Source organism: Eublepharis macularius, chromosome 7, assembly GCF_028583425.1.
Source record: "Eublepharis macularius isolate TG4126 chromosome 7, MPM_Emac_v1.0, whole genome shotgun sequence".
Classification (NCBI taxonomy): Eukaryota; Metazoa; Chordata; class Lepidosauria; order Squamata; family Eublepharidae; genus Eublepharis; species Eublepharis macularius.
In genome coordinates, this window is record NC_072796.1 from 126,282,564 (window position 1) to 126,303,662 (window position 21,099).

General features: G+C 44.8%; 1 protein-coding gene across 4 annotated transcripts in view; it reads right to left on the reverse strand.

Moving 5' to 3' along the window:
• MTSS1 (MTSS I-BAR domain containing 1) overlaps positions 1-21,099 on the reverse strand; it is a 171,757-nt gene that overhangs the window by 131,547 nt on the left and 19,111 nt on the right. For all 4 annotated transcript variants that reach the window (XM_054986026.1, XM_054986027.1, XM_054986025.1 and 1 more), the window contains exons 2-3: positions 19,309-19,370; positions 12,359-12,432 (exon numbers count right to left, since the gene is read on the reverse strand). In XM_054986026.1, coding sequence (XP_054842001.1) covers positions 12,359-12,432; positions 19,309-19,370 — 136 coding nt within the window. The remainder of the gene's footprint in view (positions 1-12,358; positions 12,433-19,308; positions 19,371-21,099) is intronic.

Sequence of the window (21,099 nt, forward strand, 5' to 3'; positions counted from 1 at the left end):
ATGTTGGTTTCCATAGCAATCATTTTATCTAACAAGCTGGAAATACCCCCACAGCAAAGAGCACCACACCATCACTAATTGAGACGACATTAACTCCCAGCTGGCTTTAGTCCTCCGCATCTTAAGAAACACACATAAGCATTAATGCGGGCACCGGGGGGGGGGGGATGACAGTGATGTTTTTGCTAGCTCCCTCCCAACTTAATTAAATTTAATATAAATATCCAACATTTTTAGTTCACTACGTATTTATAGACAGGCTACTGAATGAAATCTGTTTCCTCTGTGAACGGCAGCTTCCTGATTTTTGCTCTTCCACTTCCCACCCGGGAGACCTCGATTTTAAAAGGCCACAGGACAATGAGACCCCACCCAAAGGGGGAAGTTTAGAGAACAACACACAGATGATAGAACTGCTCGCTGCTAGACTACAAAAAGACTCCCAAACTAAAAGTGCTCCCATCTCCCTAAAATATTCTCATTTCCCCCTTATTAAAAAGTCCCATTCACACAGTACAGCTATGAGTGTAGAACCAGGCAGGCAGAAGTAATTGCACAAGATTTTTCCAATCACTACTCGGAAGCAACCAAAGAATTCACGATCACCAGGTAGGAAACAAGACAGGCAAAGTGCCTGCCCCCAGGCTCCCTCTAGTCCCAAGAAATTTCCACTTTAAGCCACAGTACAGCCTCCAAAATTAAGTACTTTATCGTAGTCCCAATCTCCTGTCCCTTACCCAAGAGTAAAGAATACTTTTGTCTCCCTCCTGCAGATAGGAACAAGGGAGTTCATCCCCCATACATCTCAAGTGCTTATCACTCTTCGCATGTGACAGCTTGCACATGGACAATCCAAGGAGCTCAGTATGGGGGGAAGTGATGCCGAGGCCTCAATTGCTGTTCATGCTGAGAAGAAGGGTTTCCCAGGGGCTACCAAGACATTAAACATGCTGGAAACAGCAGTATCATGTCTACCTCCCAATCCAAAGATATTATCTGCAGGCTGACATCATTATCCCATTTCCTTATCCTCTAGCAACCAGTAACACACAAGTGGAGAATCTCAGAACATTTTATTCTAGAAGCTACCGTGGATGGGGAGGAGAGATGAATACTAGACATGCAGCTATCCTTTTCATTAGAAGTCACATATTCAACTTGGGCTGTACTCATATCATTGGATATAGCACTATAGCAGTCATTTGTAACCTGTCCACATAAGACAATCCAGCTGTGCAAGACTGTTATAGCACAACACCCAATGCTGTCTGCATGCAGTCCTAATTTCAAGTTCCAATTGTTAACAACCACAGAAATATTGTTATCATACAGTATGGAAGGAGCTTCCTTTTGGAGAACATTATTAAGAAGAAACAAAAACCCTGACCCATCCATTGCCAAGCCCAGTTCACAGAACCATCCTGGCCTTTTTAAAAATTGATTGTCTGATTAACATTCATGCTGGTTCTATGCTTATCAATCAGGAGCAAACATTAAAGCTCTTTTTTAAAAAGATACACTTCAACAGAGAGGCGACACAGAAACATCAAACGCCAGATGAGCCACTGAAGACTTCATTAACAATCGGGCTTTCAAGATCAGTTGTTAGCTCCACAGAAAACACCCAGCTTTCATATAATCTTTCTATAAAATCTCCTAAATTTAGACTCCGGAAAGTACAGAAGAGGAGCTCGGCGGAAGCATAACAAGAGACAATGCCATTTAATACACTTCTCAGGCTCTCCCATGAATATTTAATACGGCAAGTCAAAAGAATGTCAACTTTATCTCTGGAACGCCAAGACAATGAGGCTACGTCATCTCTACCCTCCCATCCCCCGCAGTTAAACACTTGTCCGTCTTTTTAAACTCTTTCCCATCCTAATCGTACATCTGCAGATAGGCAAAATAAATGCATAGGTAGGGGGAAATATCTTTCACATGCGGCCAGTTTTAAATTTTGCCCATTTAACACTGAGCATCAGAGACCCTTCATTAAAGAAGAACATGCCATTGAAATGCAGCTGACTCACGGCGTCCCTATCCAACTGGTATTCTAGGCAAGAGACAAACAGAGCTGGTTTTCCATTGCCTTTCTCTGCACAGCAACCCATCTTACTTGGTGGTCCCATCCCAGTACTAACTATGGGCAACCATGCTTAGCTTCCCGAGCTCTGATGAGCTCGGGCTAAGCTGAGCTATTAAGCAAAGCAATATCCCTTAACAGAGTATATCTGAGCCCATAACAAGGTCTCTTTCCCTCCAGACCGTGTAGTGTTGGGTCCTTTAGAATCAAAGAGCAGAGAAACATTAAGAGGTCAAACACTGGAATCTTTCCTTCTGAAATTCAAGCTTTCTGCAGCTCCTACAATGACATTCCAAGTAAAATTTTATGTAAAAGAAAATTAACTTTGAGAACTGAGTGTTATACTGGTATGCTGCAATGAACTGTATCTGCTAACATTAAACTTCAATCTACTCCGAGAGTATCAAACATGCACAATTTACATAAGGTGAGCACAAGATTCTTTAATTTTTTTTTACCTAAAGGAAGATCTGGGCTTCGCGTCTCTTAAAAATCTATTTGTTGACCTAACCTGCTTAACGGGAACTCAGCCTTTGGGTTCCAATGATAATGAGTTCACAGATGCTAATGAAGGAAGAAAGCCTGAACAATTCTCAGATCTCCAGTTTGGTACCAACTACATTTCAAATATTTACCAGTCTCTCCTTCCTGCACAAAAAAATTTAACTGGACCCACCAATTTAAGTTTCATATCAACATTTCTAATACCCAGGGACAGGGTAAAGGACTAAGAGATAAGAATATAAAGAAAGCAGAGATAAGAACACACCTGGAGCATCGGTCAAAAACTGAACCTCTCAAGTACTTGTTTGGTTCAGAGACCTATAGGGGAGCACATGAAAGCCCGTTTTGATCCAAGAATTTAAAATGTTTCCTTTTATCTAAGGCAGTCTCCATTTCCCCTAAAAAAGTGACCGCAACAGAATAGCACGGTAGTTAAGTGGTTGGGTTGCAAAGCAGCATTCTGCTGGTTCGACTCCCACTCCTGCCATGAGCTCAGCAGGTGGTCTTGGTAAGCCACTCCTCTCAGCCCCAGCTCCCCAGCTGTATTGTGGGGATTATAATAACAACATTGCCTTTGTTCACTGCTGAGTGGGGTGCTAATCTTCCCAGAAGAGGGGTACAGAAACACACTGTTATTATTCTATTATCCTGAGTAATCCAGTCCATTCTGCCAACACAGCACCGAACATTCACGTGCCAAAACATTGCTCTCAGCCATTTCTGTAACTGAGCGACCTTGACTACCACAGCACAGGAGTGCAACACAGGTGTAAAACGAAGTACAAATATTGCAGGTTGAGCATACCAACATATAAAATGAAGCCATTTTGAACAAGGACAGTCAGCCGGACTGGAGTGAAATTTCAAAAACACCTGCCTTCCCCTGACCCACTCTACCTCCTTCAAAACACTCTTCAATGCTAATGCTTCCAAATTCTGCTGCTTTTTGCTCTTTAGCATTGCTACGATCTGCTCCTGCTTCTCTTTTCCTGCTGCAGGAATTGTGATTTATACCCTCATACTGTCCTCCCCAAGTTGTTTCTCGCAGCTCTGCACTAAATCCTACAGCCCACAGTTATCCATCCTGCCTGCCACACAGAGCTGAGTGTTTCTCAGTTCTGTGTAGCAGGCAGGATGGATAACTGTGAATGGTAAGCTGTAGTACTGCAGTCCAAGCTCTGCTCACGTCACGACCTGGGTTCGATCCTGGCGGAAGCCAGGTTCAGGTAGCCGGCTCAAGGTTGACTCAGCCTTCCAACCTTCCGAGGTCGGTAAAATGAGTACCCAGTTTCCTGGGGGTAAAGTGTAGATGAATGGGGAAGGCAATGGCAAACCACCCCATAAAAAGTCTACCAAGAAAACATTGTGATGTGACGTCCCCCCATGGGTCAGTGATGACTCGGTGCTTGCACCTTTTTTACACCTAATGCAATCTCTCATTCTGATTTTTAACCATTACTTATATCCTGTTAGAAAATCTCTCTCTCTCAGCTATATCAATTAGATCCTCTTGGGCTTGGTCAGCATCAATATGGTTTAGGACCAACATACCTGGAGGATCTCCTATTCCCTTATGAACCTACCCAACCACTAATATCATCTTCCAAAGCCCTGGTTCAGGTGCCCCAACCATCTGAGCTTGGCCATGTCTGAGAGGGCTTTCTCAGACATGGCACCAAAGCTATAGAACTCTCTCCCCAGGAAGCCGTATCTTCTTTAATTCTTTTAATGATGTGTTTTTGATTGGCTTTAATGGTTTTTATGATGGGATTTGATTGCATAGGTTTCAATTTGTTCGCTGCTTTGGTGGCCCTTATGAGGGCAGAAGGGGGGGTTATAAGTTCTGTAAAATAAAAATAAGTAAAATAAATAGCTTAAAGAATTAGACTTTTAGGATGCTGAGCAGAGTGAGGGTCCAGCTCCACCCACCATCCATCAACGCGGGCTGATGGTTTCTCTCAGGCTTCTGGGTTTGGCCTGCAGATCACCCGCTGCTGACTCCTAGCTCATGGAGCTCCCTAGCTCATGGAGTCCCACACTCACTTGTAACACAACAACAACCAATTATGTAAGACTAAACCTGTCCAGACCCAGCAGCAGTTATATTTTAGCAGGGTCACACCACAGTTAAGCTTAGAAAAACCGCACACAAGAATATATGACTAAGAAAACCACGGGCATTTCTGCACACAATAAAATCTCCTTGTACCTGAACAGCCTGGAAACCAAACAGCTTGGATAAATAAAAAAAAAGGTACTATTTGCTTAAGGTAAGAGTCATTGAAGCTCCAACGGAGAAGACACACTGAATTCTGCCTGCCATGTTGAGTGTTGATCCTTGGATCCAGGAACTGATATATCTATTAAATTCAACATAAGACCATCTTAGAGATTCAGGGCCAAACTACAAGTGAAGAATGACACTTGAACGGCAAGTGTATTCCTCCCTGTTCACTTGTCCCCCACTCAATCCACTTGCCATTCAAGTGTCATTCATCACTTGTAGCTTGGCCCTAAGAAAACTTAATCCAGCGTTAAGCTTCCGTGAGCCAAAGATCACATGCATCTGATGAAGTGAGTTTGGATTCAAGAATGGTTTCACAGGAATACATTTTTACCAGACTTTAAGGTGCCACACGACTCCTGTTTAATTGTGCAGCAACAGACTAACCCTCTGACGTTTCTATTGTACACACAAACACTTCCAGCACTGTGTGTTGGGGTGGGGGGAGTAGAAAGAAAAAGAGAGGGAGCCACGGGACAATGAAGGTATCACCCAGCTTCCCTTTAGACATATTCCCCTTTTAATAATACAGCAAGTATACATGGAAATATTATAAACGAAGCAATTTTCTTCCTGCAAAATGAATGCTGATGGAAGCAGGTTGACAAGGAGCTCACAAAGGCTATTGCTGACTGACAGAGATAAAAAAACGCTTCTCTCAGCTAGAATGGTCAAGCCCTAAAATAGAACATAACTTCCAGTAAAAACAATAAAAACCGCTACAGGACACAGCGCTTGGCTTTACAATACTTTAATCACACGGCTTCCCATTTAGAGGGGGGCGTTTTTTGCTTGAAACATATTCTTCCTTTTCACTGTATTAGGCGTAACAGTCAACGTTTTGCTCTACAGCTACCCAAGAAACAAGATGTTCCCCTAAAACTAGACGCACATAGCTCCATTCAAGCAATATAAACCATACCTACCAGTGTGTAAAATTACATACGCTTTTCTGCTCGGGACACAGTTTGAATATTCGCCACCCAAGTATGGTAAGCAGGGCTTTTATTTTGGGGAAAGAGGTGGTGGAACTCAGTGGGGTTGCCAGCACAGGAGGCAACTCCTGGCGGGAGGTGGTGCCTCTGGTACCACATGTGCATGCGCAAAGTGAGCGCACGCTCCCAGGACTGCACAATGACATCACTTTGGGTCAGCTGGAACAAGGGGAAGTTTTTAAAGTTTAAATCTCCCTTGGTGAAAAGGGTCACATGGCCAGTGGCACCACCCCCTGATCTCCAGACAGGGGGGGTTTAGATTGCCCTCCACGCCGAGATCAGGGGGTGGGGCCACCAGCCATGTGACCATTTTCAAGAGGTGCCGGAACTCCGTTCCACCGCATTCCCGCTGAAAAAAAGCCCTGACAGTAAGGCAGGCAAAAATACAGTTTTTATAAGAGCAGCGATACAAACAGCCAAACTAGATGTGACAGCATCCTTGTGGTGGCAGCATTCTCATGGCAGCCATTTTTAAAGTCATTTTAAAATTCCGTGAGGCCCCAATCCCGATTGGACACTTCCCTGCAGGCTTTTTCAAGTTCCGAAACAGCCACAGAAGAATGTGTGCAGTACTCGATGAGGTAGAGAACAGGCAAGAGTGCCTCAGCCCACTGCGCTGTTGGTCCAATGAGGAGGACTTTAAAATGGCGGCGGTTTCTCCAGTTTGGTCCACAGGCAGTAGGTTCCCAGCACCCAAGCAAAAGGATCCAGCCATGCTAAGTAATGGATCAAAAGGCCTTTTGAGGTCTGCGGGCAATGAAGAGAAAAGCTGCCACTGAAGCTGTTCAGTTGCCCCTTCGTCCCAGAGCAGCCCCGTCCCCGCTAGGCTCCTCCAGCCTTGTTCTGAAGAGCCATTACACAAGGCGGGGCCCAGAAGAGTTTCGGGCAGGGGTCGGTGATGGCTGCAGAGCTGCACGGGATGGTATTCCAATTGTTGCAGCGGCAATCCTTGCTTATTTGTTTAGAAAACCTGCATGCCACCTCTCCTGGCATGCCCAAGGCAGCTTACCCCATCGCTTGCACTGTAGTGCCTCAACAGAAAAGAAGGCTGGAGGCCTGTTACCCTACAGTAGTAAAGGGGAAAGCCAGCAGGAGTTAAGTGCACCCACAGGGGAAAAAATCCCTCCCAGGAAGGGGTCTCCTCGGCAGGAATTTGCATGCAACACCACATATGGCCATTTAGGCTTGCTACACCCAATTAGGATTCACACATATCCCTAGACAGAAGCCAATTTTGGTAGGAATTGTCCTGAGGGGAATTGTCACAGCCTTCTGAAAGGAAGATTTATAGGACAATTACAGATGCATGGAATGCTTGAGGAGCAAAGAGGGGGGGCAGGGGGGAAGCCAAGCTCTCCCCCATGTTCCTCTTTGCAGCAGAGGGGGGGGGGAAGCACCCACTTTGGTTATATGTATTTTCCTATATGCCCTGATTTGGATTGTTTTGCACTATGTATCTATTCGCCAAGCATAAATATTTGCATGGGAGTGCATTATGCATGCACACATCGCCTTATCACTCGCCTTGATCAATTGATGCTATACAGGGAATTGCCTACAAAAGCTCAAGACACAGCAAATCCCAGCAAGCATCTACTTGGAAATCTCTATGTGCAGCAGAAACACAGGATGCTGTTTCGCCTGGACTGTGGTTTTTTTTGGGGGGGGACTGCCTGTTTGAATGCTCCCCCCAAACAAAAAAACAACCAGTCTACAACAAATCAATGTAATACAGGAAGAATTCTCCTTCCTGACAGGCTACATATCTGGATGCAGGAAGGTTTTCAACATACAAGTCCTCTCTCGACTCTGAGGCACGACAGTTTGGGGAGGAGGGGGGGATATACTATTGAACAATTCTACTGCACATGCTCCATGTTAGATGGTTACCCGTTGTTGACAGTGAAATATCAGCTTTCTGGAATATTTGATGAGAATGACATTTAGGTGGCAGCTTACATTTCTCATTTCATTATGGTATCATTATAGCAAGCCCCGCTCTCCCAACCCAGGACAAATCTAGCCAGATCGGAAATATTCTCTCTACTGGCTACCAGCTATAATGTGGACATCTCCAAACCGGACTATTGCTTAATAGTCTTTGCATCTGTTTTCAATTTCATTTCTTTTTTTCTCCGAAAATGATGAAAATGTAGGATGGCCTGAGTGTTCCAGGAGAAAATCCAATGCAATTCATTTGTTTTTCATAATTCACATAAGCATCAAAACCTGTAGATGAACTGAAGTCTTTTTTTTTCTCCAGAAAAAGGCAATGCTTTAAAAACGTTTTACTAAGATTTGACATTCCCCTCCCCCAACTGGTTAAACACCCAACTTTGCACCAACAAACCTTTTGAAAATTAGGTATATCTTCCTAAGTGATGCTACAATTGAACAGCTGGCTCAACCATTATCGCATTAACTCAACTCTAATTAATTGCTCTAATTTGACTCTGTATTCACTAGAGTCACCTGGCCAAACAGGCTTTTTTCCAGGTTCTGAAAAAATACATACCTCACTGATCTCGTGCCAGTCTTGCAAAAAACTACAAAATAATTACAAGTTCTTTGATCCCCCGTACTCAAGAATTGTCGCTGTCTAGGTGCCGCGTTCTTCACTATAACACTGCACAGAACACTGTCTTAGAAGCCAATAGTTTTTTTTAGAAGTAATGAAAATCTTTGAATTCTCGCTCAGTATGTTCATTTCTAAGAGTATGCCTGGATTCCCATCTTGTCCGGCTAGGAGATATCAGAGTTACTTGCCATAATGTTAAAGACTTCTCTTTGTCAGGGGGTGGGAGGTTATCTTACGAGATTTTGTGGGGAGGGGGTGCAACACAGCCCAAATCCTCTGAATCTGCTGAACGATACGCTCAACTGGGAGCAGGACTACCAGCGATGCCTGACACAGGTTGGACACTAGTCAGCTTCCCTCAAGTTTTGATGGGAAATGTAGGCGTTCTGCTCTTGCAGCTTGACTCTCTGACTGCTGTGCAATGGACTTTTCAACTGTCACTTGCCCAACATTCTGCCAAGTTGCCTACATTTCCCATCAAAACTTGATGGAAGCTGGCAAGTGTCCAACCTGTGTCAAGCGTCACTTGTGGTCCCGCTCTGGGTTACTCTGAAAAAGGTGCTGAGACCCTGAGTCCAGTATTACACCCAAGTCATTATGAGCAAGTATCAGACAACGCTGAATATATGATTTGTCAATCAAGAATTTCCAGATGCTTTGCAATTAAGCCAGTTGCTCAGGGTGAGCAAGAACTCCTTGTAAGTAAGTAGCTTAGCAAACCCCTTGCACGGGCCACCTGTGAGACAGAAGCATGCACGGACAAGCAGAAAGGCTGTCTGGGGAGGGGAGGAATTGTGGGCTGGTTAAATCAGCAGGAGTGTACTTCTCCACAGGACTAGCTGTACCGGTTTCTCATTGTAATATATGCATGACTTCAAGTTTAGATTTGCTCAGCCATCAAACCCTGGAAGGTTCAGAGTGACACGTTCTGCAGAGAAGGAAACTCACAAAACACTTGAGATGCACTATAAATCAGAAGCATCACGCACTAATGGGCTCAATTCATCACCTGACAGTTGGCCTGGGAAGTCACACCCATAACCACTCCCTGGGGAGGGGGACTATTAATTTCGCTCAAATCCAACATCCAACTATCAATCCCACCTCAATTGCTAACACTAAGACTGGGGAAACTAGTAACTGGTACTGGAGCTGTAACAAGTTAACTGTTCTTAATCACGGGTGGAACAGACTGATACCCAAAAGGTAAGCATCAAAACGCCACTAAAACAGGGATATAACTAGGGTTGTACAAAGGACATTGGTGTCCTAGCCTAGAAGGTCCAATCGTGTGTGTGCAGAATGGAAGATAACCAAAAGACGTATGGTTTAAAATGCACCTTCAGTGCTCCAAGCGCATCACAGCCTTTGGGTTAGATCAGAATGTCAGGAACAGCCCGGGGGGGGGGGTAGAGGGGGCACGCTGAACTGCAGCGTAAGGTGAGAAATTCATGCTGCCGTGGCAGAAATCCTTCCACCTGGGGAAATGCTCTGTTGGATCCAAGCCATTATCTTTTTGTACTCTATACAATCCCCTCCATGAGGTCATCTAGCAGTTATTAGCCCTGTCTTGCAGAAGGGAGGCTACGGTTGGCACAGAGTGGCTTGCTCGAGGCCTCCTAGAAGCAGGATCCAGGGACCTCTGCAATCACTGTTTGTGGAATCAACTCCTACAGGGCATCAGCTCCCCACCACAGGCATGTCAAGGGCTGCCCTCTGAAACTCCAAACAGAATTAATACAACACCCTAAGCTTCGATCCTTCCAATACAAATCCTAAGTATTATATTTTGGTGGTGGAAAGTGCTGTCAAGTTACAGCTGACTTACAGTGACCCCCAGATGGGGTTTTCAAGGCAAGAGATGAACACGACCACAGCCAGCCTGTGCATATCAATGCTGGACTTCCTTGGTAATATCCATCCAAGTACTAACCAGGGCTGATCCTGCTTAGCTTCTGACAAGATCAGGCTAGTCGGGCCAACCAGGCCAAGAAGTGTTATTTTAGAAGCACCATAAATTAAGAATTATCAAGGAATTATAATTGTTTTTTTTTACACAAGCACACTCTTTAGAATGCATATCTCCTAATGAAAGTCAGTTACATAGTGAGTCCTAGTGGCTTAGGGTTCCCATTCCCCCGCCTGGGGCGGGGGATCCCCCACTCTCACCCTTTCTCCCCCGCAGCCACTTATTTAGCCAGCAGAGGGGCGCGCTCTCTGGGGTGGCCCCTACCCGGGTGGCACAGCACGCCCCCGAGTGGGAGACGCACTCCCACACCACAAGAGCAGGAGGTGGCGGCGGCAGTGGCAAGGACCACTCTCGCCGCCGCCCCTTTGCACCCAACGAGAGCAGGCTGCAGCAGTGGTGGTGAGAGCAAGTTGCGGCCGCAGTGAAAGCAGCCTGCACCGGCGAGGAAAGTGCACACTTTGACCCAGGGGCACCCTTTGACCCCCCCCATGCGACGACATCACTTCCAGAAGTGATGTCATTACGCTAGCCGGAAGCGCATATGCGCGTGCGAAGAAAGAAGCCAGAGGTAAGTGGTTCACAACCCCCTGCCGGGATAGTCCGGGGACCTGGGTATCTCCCAACAAGGGAGCCCAGGTCCCTGGCAACCCTACAGTGGCTTCAGAGAAACCTTTACTAAATTGACTACAGGGCCTACATTTCCCAGGTCCTCTTTGGACCCTGTGATTGGTTAACAGGGGATTTGAAGGGGGAAATTGCACCAACGGAGAAGTAGAGGGAGGATGCCTGAGAAGAAGGGACAAAAGGCCTTGCTCACAGTGGGTGGAGTTTCACTCCTAGGGAGCAGAGCTGAGGAGAGGCTGCTGCAGACGGAGGGTTCCTCATCCAGAAGGGGTGAGACAGTTGGCAGCCAGTCACCAGGAGATAGCTAGGAACAGTCTAGTTAGGCGCGTTAGGGTGTTTTATTTGGTTTGCTCACCAACTTTTACTGATCTCCTTATTCTACAAAGTTTTGAACACCAGTTATTACTGACCCTCTTAAATAAAGTTGTTTATTATTCTGCCTGGTCCTCACACCTTATTTGGTCACATTTAAAGTAAAACCTACCAGGAAAGAGTAAACAAAAGGGGTCGGTTGGGTGCTCTGGGCCCTTCTGAAAAACCTGTACCAGAATGGTGGCAGCCTACAGAGAGCTTCCCTGGTCCCCTGCTGGCGACACTATTTGGGACATTTCTTCCACTAATCCCCAGCTGCTTCACCACATCCCTGGATATTGCATGCTCATTTGAGCAACAGCCATCATTTTCAACTGGATTTTCTTGTGTAGACCAGACAATCCAGTCACAAATGATTTCTATCATGCAAAAGAGAACATAATATTCAACCATTTCTGGATGCAGCCTAAACGGGATCATTCCCACTAAGTAGCAAGAACCAAAATCTGCCCAGAAGAAACTCAAAATCAGCATTTCCCCCTCTTCCAGGCTGCCGACGTGCTACAAAATGACAAGCATGGGGTAATGAAATTAAATTAAACTTTTTAAATGTGGACTAGTAACTTTAGCACACTTGCAAATTCACAAACATGTATTTACACTCTGCTGTCCTATCTGAAACATGCCAAGAAAGGAAACCATTATTTTAAAACGAGGGACCATTCAGATGGTAAATGAAGTAACATGCCAGTTATTCACGCCATTCGAGCTCCCAGTGACAGGTTTCTGGCTTTTCCCCCCTGATTCTTCCAAGCCATCTATATTTCGTACATGTAGCATAAATTCACACTTGGGGCGGGGAGCCATCTATTCCACAGATGTCTCACAGATCCAAGTGTCGGTAGTAGTAGTAAGTTTTAGAAAAGGAGGAAAAGACAGCCACCGCAAATGGCATGAAAGGCACCCGCTGCGTTCTGCCAAGCTAAAAACCGACACATCTGCTTACCACGTGTGTTGGTCGCCATGTCAGCCACTTTCTGAAACGCATCCAAGAAGGCAGCTGCTGCGACTACTGTCGTCCTAAAATACAAACGGGATAATGTCATGTTAGAAACAGCCAGATCTTATTTGTAGCACCAAAAAGGAGGAAAGTCTTTAAAAACTTCTAAAGTGATTACAGAACAGAACAAAGGAAACAGGGTGCGGGAGGTATGCTGCGGTCACTGGTATGGGGTGTGGAAAGGGAGAGCATCCCAGACCCACTTTAATGTTAGGCTTTCTTGGGTTGGGCCAAGGCAAGGAGAGAGGGGAGGGAAAGATGGGAGCACAGGATGCTTCCCCCTCAGGCTATCTGATAGGAAGCGAAGGGGATGAGAGGGGGACAGTGGTAAAGGAGCAGGGCATCCTCGGCAAAGAAAATAGAAGGTAGCACTGCTTCACTTTCTTTACTTCTCAACAGGGGTTATTTCGTAGAAAGAGCTGGAGGAAGTCATTAGCATAGCTCATTAGCATATGCCACGACCCTTGACATCACCAGAAATTTGTCATCGGCATAACTGATTTGCATATGCCACACCTTTTGACATCACCTATCCTGGCTGTTTTGGACCCGATCCTGGCCATTCAGGACCAAAATTGGGATCAAAATGGCAAAAAGAGGCTGAAAATGGCCGAAAACGGGCCCAAAATGGCCGAGTCGGGTGGGCGGGGCCACCTGACATGTGACCTCTTTGGGGAACTGCCGGAACTGCGTTCCTGTGCGTTCCCCCTCGAAATGAGTCCTGCTTCTCAAGATCTAAACCAGGTGAACACGTCACCTATGTGCATTTGTAAGCATACATGCAAAGCACAGCACAGCAAAGTATTCTTCCAAGATAAAGACCTTTCCTCCATCTTAAGTGGCTCTTTCACTGGAGGGCAAGCCACTTAAGCTGGAGGAACTCCCTCTAACCTAAGGCCAGCGATGGGCCCCTGTCTGGTTGGGACCTAAGTCCGCAAGTGTAGAATATATGAATCAGCCTTCCGCAGTTCTGAGAGAGGAGGAACCAGCCATGTTAAAACAGGCCAAACCACAATTGCAAGCAACTGAACACAAGATACACTTATTGTTTAGTTTTCAAACACAGATTTTTTTTAACAATGGTTGAATGATTATCGCACACATACAAAGTATCAGTTCATTTCATACGATGATGGATGATTTTTTAAAAAGGACTTCAGACAGTGGCTGGCAGAGAGAAATACTTTAATGATTCACAACCCCCCCCCCCCATTATTTCCTAAATCCTTGACCCAGAAATAGGGCCAACTTGTTCCATCTTGTCTCCCAGGAACTCCCTTTCCAGCAATTTGGGGACAGGTCATGTGCAAATCATCAAACACGCACTCTGACTTCCTTGCTCAATACAGCCTCCGAAAAAAACAAACCCTCTTTTAAGTTCTCATCTGAAGTGTCCTTCTCTTCCAGCGCTACTTTATGAAGACACACATGCACACGCACACACTTAGCAAACTGTCCAGGGAAGTTGTCTGTGTAATAAAGCTGCTACAGCAGAATCAGGGACTAGGACTGGAATGTATGATTCAGTATATCCGGTCCGAAAATATACCCAAAAAACTCTTTGTTGGTATTTTTGGGTATATTCGTGAACCCTGATCATATCCAGGATTCTTGGATATGTTGGTATTTCTATCCCAATTATTCCTGGAAATATTCGGGATGAACCGGATCCACCCTGTTTTTCTTACTTCTGCATGTTTCTCTGGCAAAAAAGGGGATGGTAGAAGGAAGTGATTCTCACAGGTGAATTGCCTGTTACAGGGAGCTCAACTGTTTGTTCAATCGTAACGATTCTAACATAGAGCATATGAAAAAAACCATTGTGATTGGATGGATGGTAGATACTATTCAACTGTGAAAATAGCCTCATCTCCCTTTTGGCCCAGGAATCTTGCAAAGGGGAAAAAACAAGCTGCTACAACTGGTTGCAGCTTCAGGGCAAGATTTATTTTTTTTTTTAGTATGTGGCTTCTGCTGCCAGGTTGGTTCTGTTTGCCTTCCTCTTCCTCTCCCTGCTATAAATCCATAAAGCTGCTCCAAAGGAGCCCAAGCTCTTACTCGGTGGCACTCTGAACCTTTCTGTATCTTAAGCCTTGCAAATCATCTGCAATGCTGCAATTCTGTCTTCTTCCAAGCAATACAGGCCAACTAAACTCCCCAAAGAAGGTAAATGTTCAATCAGACTGCACTCATAGCCACTGCATGTGTCTGGCCCACATACAAAAATACGTGGAGCAGAACAGCCCTGAACAAATCCAGGGATTGGCAGATTATTTAACTGGATTATTAAAACAGCTTCCCATGTTCTAAGCACACTAACATAGGGATGTGCTTCCCCTTGTCATGTTTTTCAGAACATCTAGGAGGTGGCCCTCCCATAGTGCAAAGAAGAACAGATGCTTCATGCAGCAGACATTGGGCACTGTTCAGAACGGAAGACAAGGAGTCTGGAATATGGAACACAATTCACCAGGAAGTTCTCATTGGCAAGAAATGAGCCAACAAGTGGGAGCTACACAAGTGTACAGTACTTGCATAAGAGCTACCATGGTCTTATGCAGTCCTTCAACAGGACTTGTACTGTAGGGCTTTCAGATGGATTGCTCCCAAGTTCGTTAATGCAACCAGGGCTGGCGCGTCCATGGAGGCGGGTCTGGCAGCCGCCTCGAGCACTGAGGTGCCGGAGGGTGCGCTGGGGGGCAGGGGCATGCGTCATGGAGCTGGCAGTGGTGGCAGCGCTGGCGGCTGAGCAGGAGGGCTGGGAAGCCTGCCGCACCTGGCCCACAGCTGCTGCGCCCGGCCGGGAGCGTGTGCTGGCAGTAGCAGCGTGGGGCACTCTGAGCAGGCAGCCCCCCAGCCCTCCCGCTCAGTTGCCCCGTGCTGCCTCTGCCTGCATAGAGCTGCGATCCAGGCACGGCAGGTGGCCGGGGTGGCACGGGGCAACTGAACAGGAGGGTTTGGAGGCCACCTGCGTGCTGTCCCAGCTGCCTGCCGCGCCAATGGGGCAGGGTGGGATATAAATCAAATCATGTGGGGGCGGCAACAGCCCTGAAGCTGCCCCCGGCCTCAGGCGCCAGAAACTCTGGCACCAGCCCTGAATGCAACATGGGGCACTTTGGATTTTTTAAACTTGGCATCCAATGCAGGAGTCTGCGCATATTCGCTCTTCAAGATGTGTTATGTATATATCTGGAGCCCACATCTGGGTGGGATCCTCTGAATGTGTTCCAGTAGAAGTCTTCCACCATGGCAAGGAGATTTGCCACGGTGGCAAGGCATGGAAGACAGCAAAACTGAATTATTCAAACAGGCTTTTTACTCAGATAGGAGGGCTGTCTTGTAGGGAGGTGGTCTCAAAGAGATGCTTTACTAACGAGTTAGGGACCACAGACTTCACCACAATTTTGCCTTAAGTACTGTTGCTCTTTCGTACTACATGTTGCTTTAAGTACAACCCTACTGGGAAGTTCTACATTGTCTAATGTCAGCACTAGAATTGCTTATGCTGTTTCAGCATTTCTTCAACTCTGTATCGGATTTTTGCTAATGTTATGTCTTTATAAACTTACCCTATGGCATTGTTTATGGAAATGTCCTTGAAAATGACTGTACTGATCTCACACTATGTAATCCGCCTAGAGTCTCAGTTAGAAAGGCAGACAGTAAATGACATAAATAAATAAAATAAAATCTATAAATTCACTGTTAGACCAATGGATTCACAGGACCCAATTCCCATGTATGCAGACTAAGGCTGATTCGTTGGATAATGCACTTTCAATGCACTTTATCGTTTGAGGTGATTATTTGTTCCGCACACAAAAAAAATCCATTCCAAATGATCTATAAAGAGGATTGGAAGTGCATTATCCAACGTGTGCGGAATCACCCTTAGTTGTGAACATTCCCAACAAACAGGTAGAGAAAGTTCGGCTCGGTTGTGTTTCCTCACCTCTCTATTTAGAAAGTCTCGTTAGCAATCAACACAATCAGTGGCGTTGAATGATGTCCCTGTACCACATTAGAACTCAAGTTAAACCAGCTTTTAAAGGTTTCCCCACATAAGCACTTTTCATATTCATACGGAACACCTCGAAGGAAAGGCTGGCATAGAACTCTATTCTGGACTTGAAAGGAACATACGTGCAACCCTTTTTTATGTGAAGGAACACTCAAACATTTAGAGGTATGAGTCAGAAACAGGCTAATTGCACCACTCTTGCTGATCGAGTAGCTCAGTTCAAACTTCCAACAAGGTAATGAAAGTACATCACATTTTCAGCAAACAATCCCAAGTGATACTTCTCAGAATGTAGACTTTATAAGCTTTCGTTCCCTTCCCGACACAAATCTAGCACCAGCAGGTCCCCAGATCCTTATTCTCCAAAAGAATTTTTTTTTAAAACCCCACAGATCCGGTCTTCTCTAAATATAGCGACACTTCATGAATAAGTCGGTCTTAAGGACCCTTTTCACCCCAGAACTTAAAGTTGAAGTCTTCCCTCCTCTCATTTAATCAATTGCGTAACAAATTTGAATTTTAATAGAATCTGGGACATGACTTTGGGGATAAACTAAAAACAAGGGCATTGCAGGAGTTTGCAGAAAAGCAGCCACAGGGAGCAGCCCTTGCACGTGAGAAAGCAGGGCTCGATCGGCCTACTGGGTTTTCTGCCACAACCGCTCCTGTCCCAGCTGCTTCTCCCCACTGAGTGGGCAAGGGAATTGGCAGCAAAGAGGAAGTGCGCAGGAAGTTATATCGGTGGGGAAAGGGTCAAGCACCCTCACGCATGTGTGCCTACTCTTTCTGTCATGCAAATGCTCCCCCCTCCCCCCCACCTGATAGACTGCTTTGCACATCAAAAATGAGAAATCCCACATTTTCCACTGAACGAATAGCCATAGATTATCCACATGCTTCGGCCACAAGCAGCCACAGATAAAGGTTAAGACATGCAGCATTTAATAGGTCTTAAGTTTCACATCAAATGTCCCTTTTCGTAGCCACCCGAGAATTAAAAAAAAAAATCGGTAGCAAAGATCTGCTGAAGGGAAACTGGCTCATAGCAAGAGCTCTGAAAGGCTGAAGTAAGTTGCTCTCTTGGGGAAAGCTTTCATTCAAAACACACACACACACACACACACACACACACACACTAAGAGTTAAAGCAAAAAGAGGGCATAAAATGGCAGCAGGAAGCTGAGTGGCAAGTCATCTACAATCTCTTCTCCTCCTGCCCCTTTTTTCTCCATCTGTTCATCAATGATAGAGGAATAAGAAAGATAATATTGGAGCCCACAATGGGAGGATGAACGGCAAGAGTTTCTAAGACTTCCAAGAAAGGCCAAGGAAGGAAGTTGGGGCAAGTTAGCTAAACAGTCTAGATCCCTCTAGCTTATACTTGTTTTATTAAGGTGTTGTAAGTTGCTGCCACCAACTGCAAAAGTAAAACATATCTTCCTATTCTTCATCATGCACAGTAGAGCCCATTTTTGGCTCAATCTCCTATGCAATTCACTGTCTACTAAGGCAAATGGCCCAAGCTAAATTTCCTGTTCCCAAAGAAAATTAAACAGGTAAGTTCTCCTGCAAGCTTTAAAGCAGGTATGCATGTCATTGTTAAAACCTCTGCTAAACCTGAGCAGCTTGCATCCAAAGTCTTGAAAACAGAGTACGAGAACTGATGTGTTATCCACCTGTTTGGCCTTGGCACATTGTTTCAATACTTAATTGGCTTTTTTGCAAGAAACTCTCCAAATAAAGATTTACAAACAGAATAGAATGAAGACTACAACAAGAGCCAAAATTTCAGAGAATCTAGGACATGACTACAGGGGTCAAGAAACACAGGATGATGAAAAACCCACATGGCAGAACCAGAGGGGTTTATATGATCCGCCCTTAATACCTGGCAATATAAAAGAGTCTGAAATGTTTTTGCTTTTAGCATACTTGGGGATACTATCTGAATGGAGTATGAAAATATATACCTATATTTAAAAGCTACCCATATGTGATGCAATGTTCTCTTGCTCCGCAGGGAGCTCCTCGTTTTTCACTACCGTGACAGCACTTGGAAAGATTCTATGGCTTAGCCTGCCTTAATGGAAATGCTTCCAACCCATACTGTAGAGTCCCAAAATAAAGGGAGGGATTTCTCTCTGAAAAAGCCTCATTACTAAGCCTTGGATATTTGCAAACCTCCCCCCGCCTCAACTTTAACAGAAAAGACAGGATTAGATTACTTATGAATCAAAGCCAGGGGCCTCCCAATTTCAGATGCTATTTACCCAGACAGTAGAAAGCTTGATCACAATTCACTGAACCATTAGTATATCAATGAGAAAGATTTATCAGCCCTGCAGATGTTTAACCTTGGTTACTAGCAAGCCGTGTTTGCAAATCAGGAATCAGACTCTAGAATGCATGAGTCTTCCCCACTCTCCCCTCCAGAAGAAATCCCCTGTTCCCTTCTACTCTTGCTACTAAACCAAGGTTACAGCTGCATGGGCATTAAGATAACCATGGTCAACACGAACCCAGGTTCTCTCATAATCATGGTTGGCAAGCCCACTTCAAGTCAATCATTTCAAGTTGTACTTTCATATGAACTATATGCACTGGGGATAAACACGGAACACAAAACCATGGTTAACTCTAAAACTGAAGGCAAGAGAAGGTGGACTGGTGCCTCTGAAGGGAGGAGGGACAGATCATTCCGAAGAGCGGCTCGTGATGCTCGAGCCATTGTTTGAAAGGAGCAAGCGTTACATCTGCTCCAGTCTGTAATTATTCAAATGCTACAGGCATAAAAGCAGTATATTAAAGAGAGAAAGCCATTTGTATATATAATAAACCCAACAGACATAAAAGAAACGGAAGAAAAATAGCTTACCTAAGCTGAGACTGTAGTTTTCCTGCTTTGTTTATGAAGTCTTCCCAAATTGGATAACTGCCCTGAAAATGGGAGTAAAAAAGAAAGAGGCTTTAAGTAACTTAATTTGACAGCCCTGAAGAAGTTTTTTCTTGGAAGTGGCAGGAGCCACTGCTACACGCAGCCACAATCTCACGACAATCCCCCTGCCCATTCCATTTTGAATTATGAAGCTAGGACCACATCCACACAACATGAGATATCACACTACTGTTGCACAATAGCACACCATTCACAACTGGATCTTTGTGTCCACACAAGAAAACCTAGTTGCAAATGACTGCTACAGACCAACAACAGCGCAACAGCCAATGAGTTGTGGACGCAGCCTAGCATGGTGAGAGTTTGAAAACAAAGAAGGTGCTCCATGCTTCCTACAGAACCCAGGTTCCCTAGGAATGAAGAGTTACCATTTCTCAACCAGCGAAAGAGCCCAATTACACAAACCTGTTTAGCCACACAAGTTTTACAAGTCCAAACATTAAGAACATAACAACTAGGAGGAGAACGGCTTGCCTATGTTGTACCTACACAATCAAGAGCTCGGCAACACACACACATACAAGCTACCATATGAAGCATCATAGGAAAGAATTTTTTTTTCAAATCTACTCAAGGCAGGGCCACCTAGACTGGGCATTTCATAAAACAGCAATTTCTACAGATTTACTGAGCTACAGATTTACTGAGCTTCAGGACAACTTAATGCCCACTCAGAGCGGTTTACAAAGTATGTTACTATTATCCCCACAACAAAACACCCTGTGAGGTGGGTGGGGCTGAGAGAGCTCCAGAGAGCTGTGACTGACCCAAGGTCACCCAGGTGGCTTCAAGGGGAGGAGTGGGGAATCAAACCCGCCTCTCCAGATTAGAGTCCCGCGCTCTTAACCACTACACCAAACTGGCATACGGAAGACCCTGGAACAGTTTTTGTGGCACGTGTTAGGGAGATTTTTAATCCACTCATAACCTTCATCCAAGGCTTTAAGACACACAAAAGACCTCCTCTGGGGAATGAAGGCCCTCTACCACATTTGACACCCCGCCACACACCTCTGTTTCCTACATGGAGTAGAATATAACACAGCTCATCCCTGGAGACTCCATAGAGCTGGCTGAAGTCAGTTCCAGGCTTTGAGGAGGGAATTTCTAACAAACCACAATCAAAGCAAACACAACTGTCCCGCAAAGACAATCCAGTTTACAGAACTGTGCCGCACTTCAGCCTCTGTATCTTAACAGTTTTTGCTCTTGCACAATATTGGAAGCAAGAAGAGATACCAGAAATTGAAGATTGGATTCAAAAACTGTTGTACATGGCAGAGATGGATAAAAAGACAAGAAAGTTGAAAGAGCAAAATCCAAGTGAATTTTTAAAGGATTGGGGAAGTTTAAGGACTACTTGGAAAATAATTGGGACGTGAGAGGACAACTGTGGTCTTTGGATAACTACTAACATTTATAGAGATGTGTATGAACTTTACCTTTAATATTAGGGACAAATATTAGAACAGAGATAATGATAAGAAATAAAGAGGTTATAGTGCTGTTCGGGATCTAAAAAGAAAAGGGGGAGGGGAAGGGGTGGGGATATATATATATATATATATATATATATATATATATATATATATATATATATATATATATATATATATATATATATATATATATATATATATATATATATATATATATATATATATATATATATATAAAGGGGGGTAATTACAGTTATATTATGTAGTATGG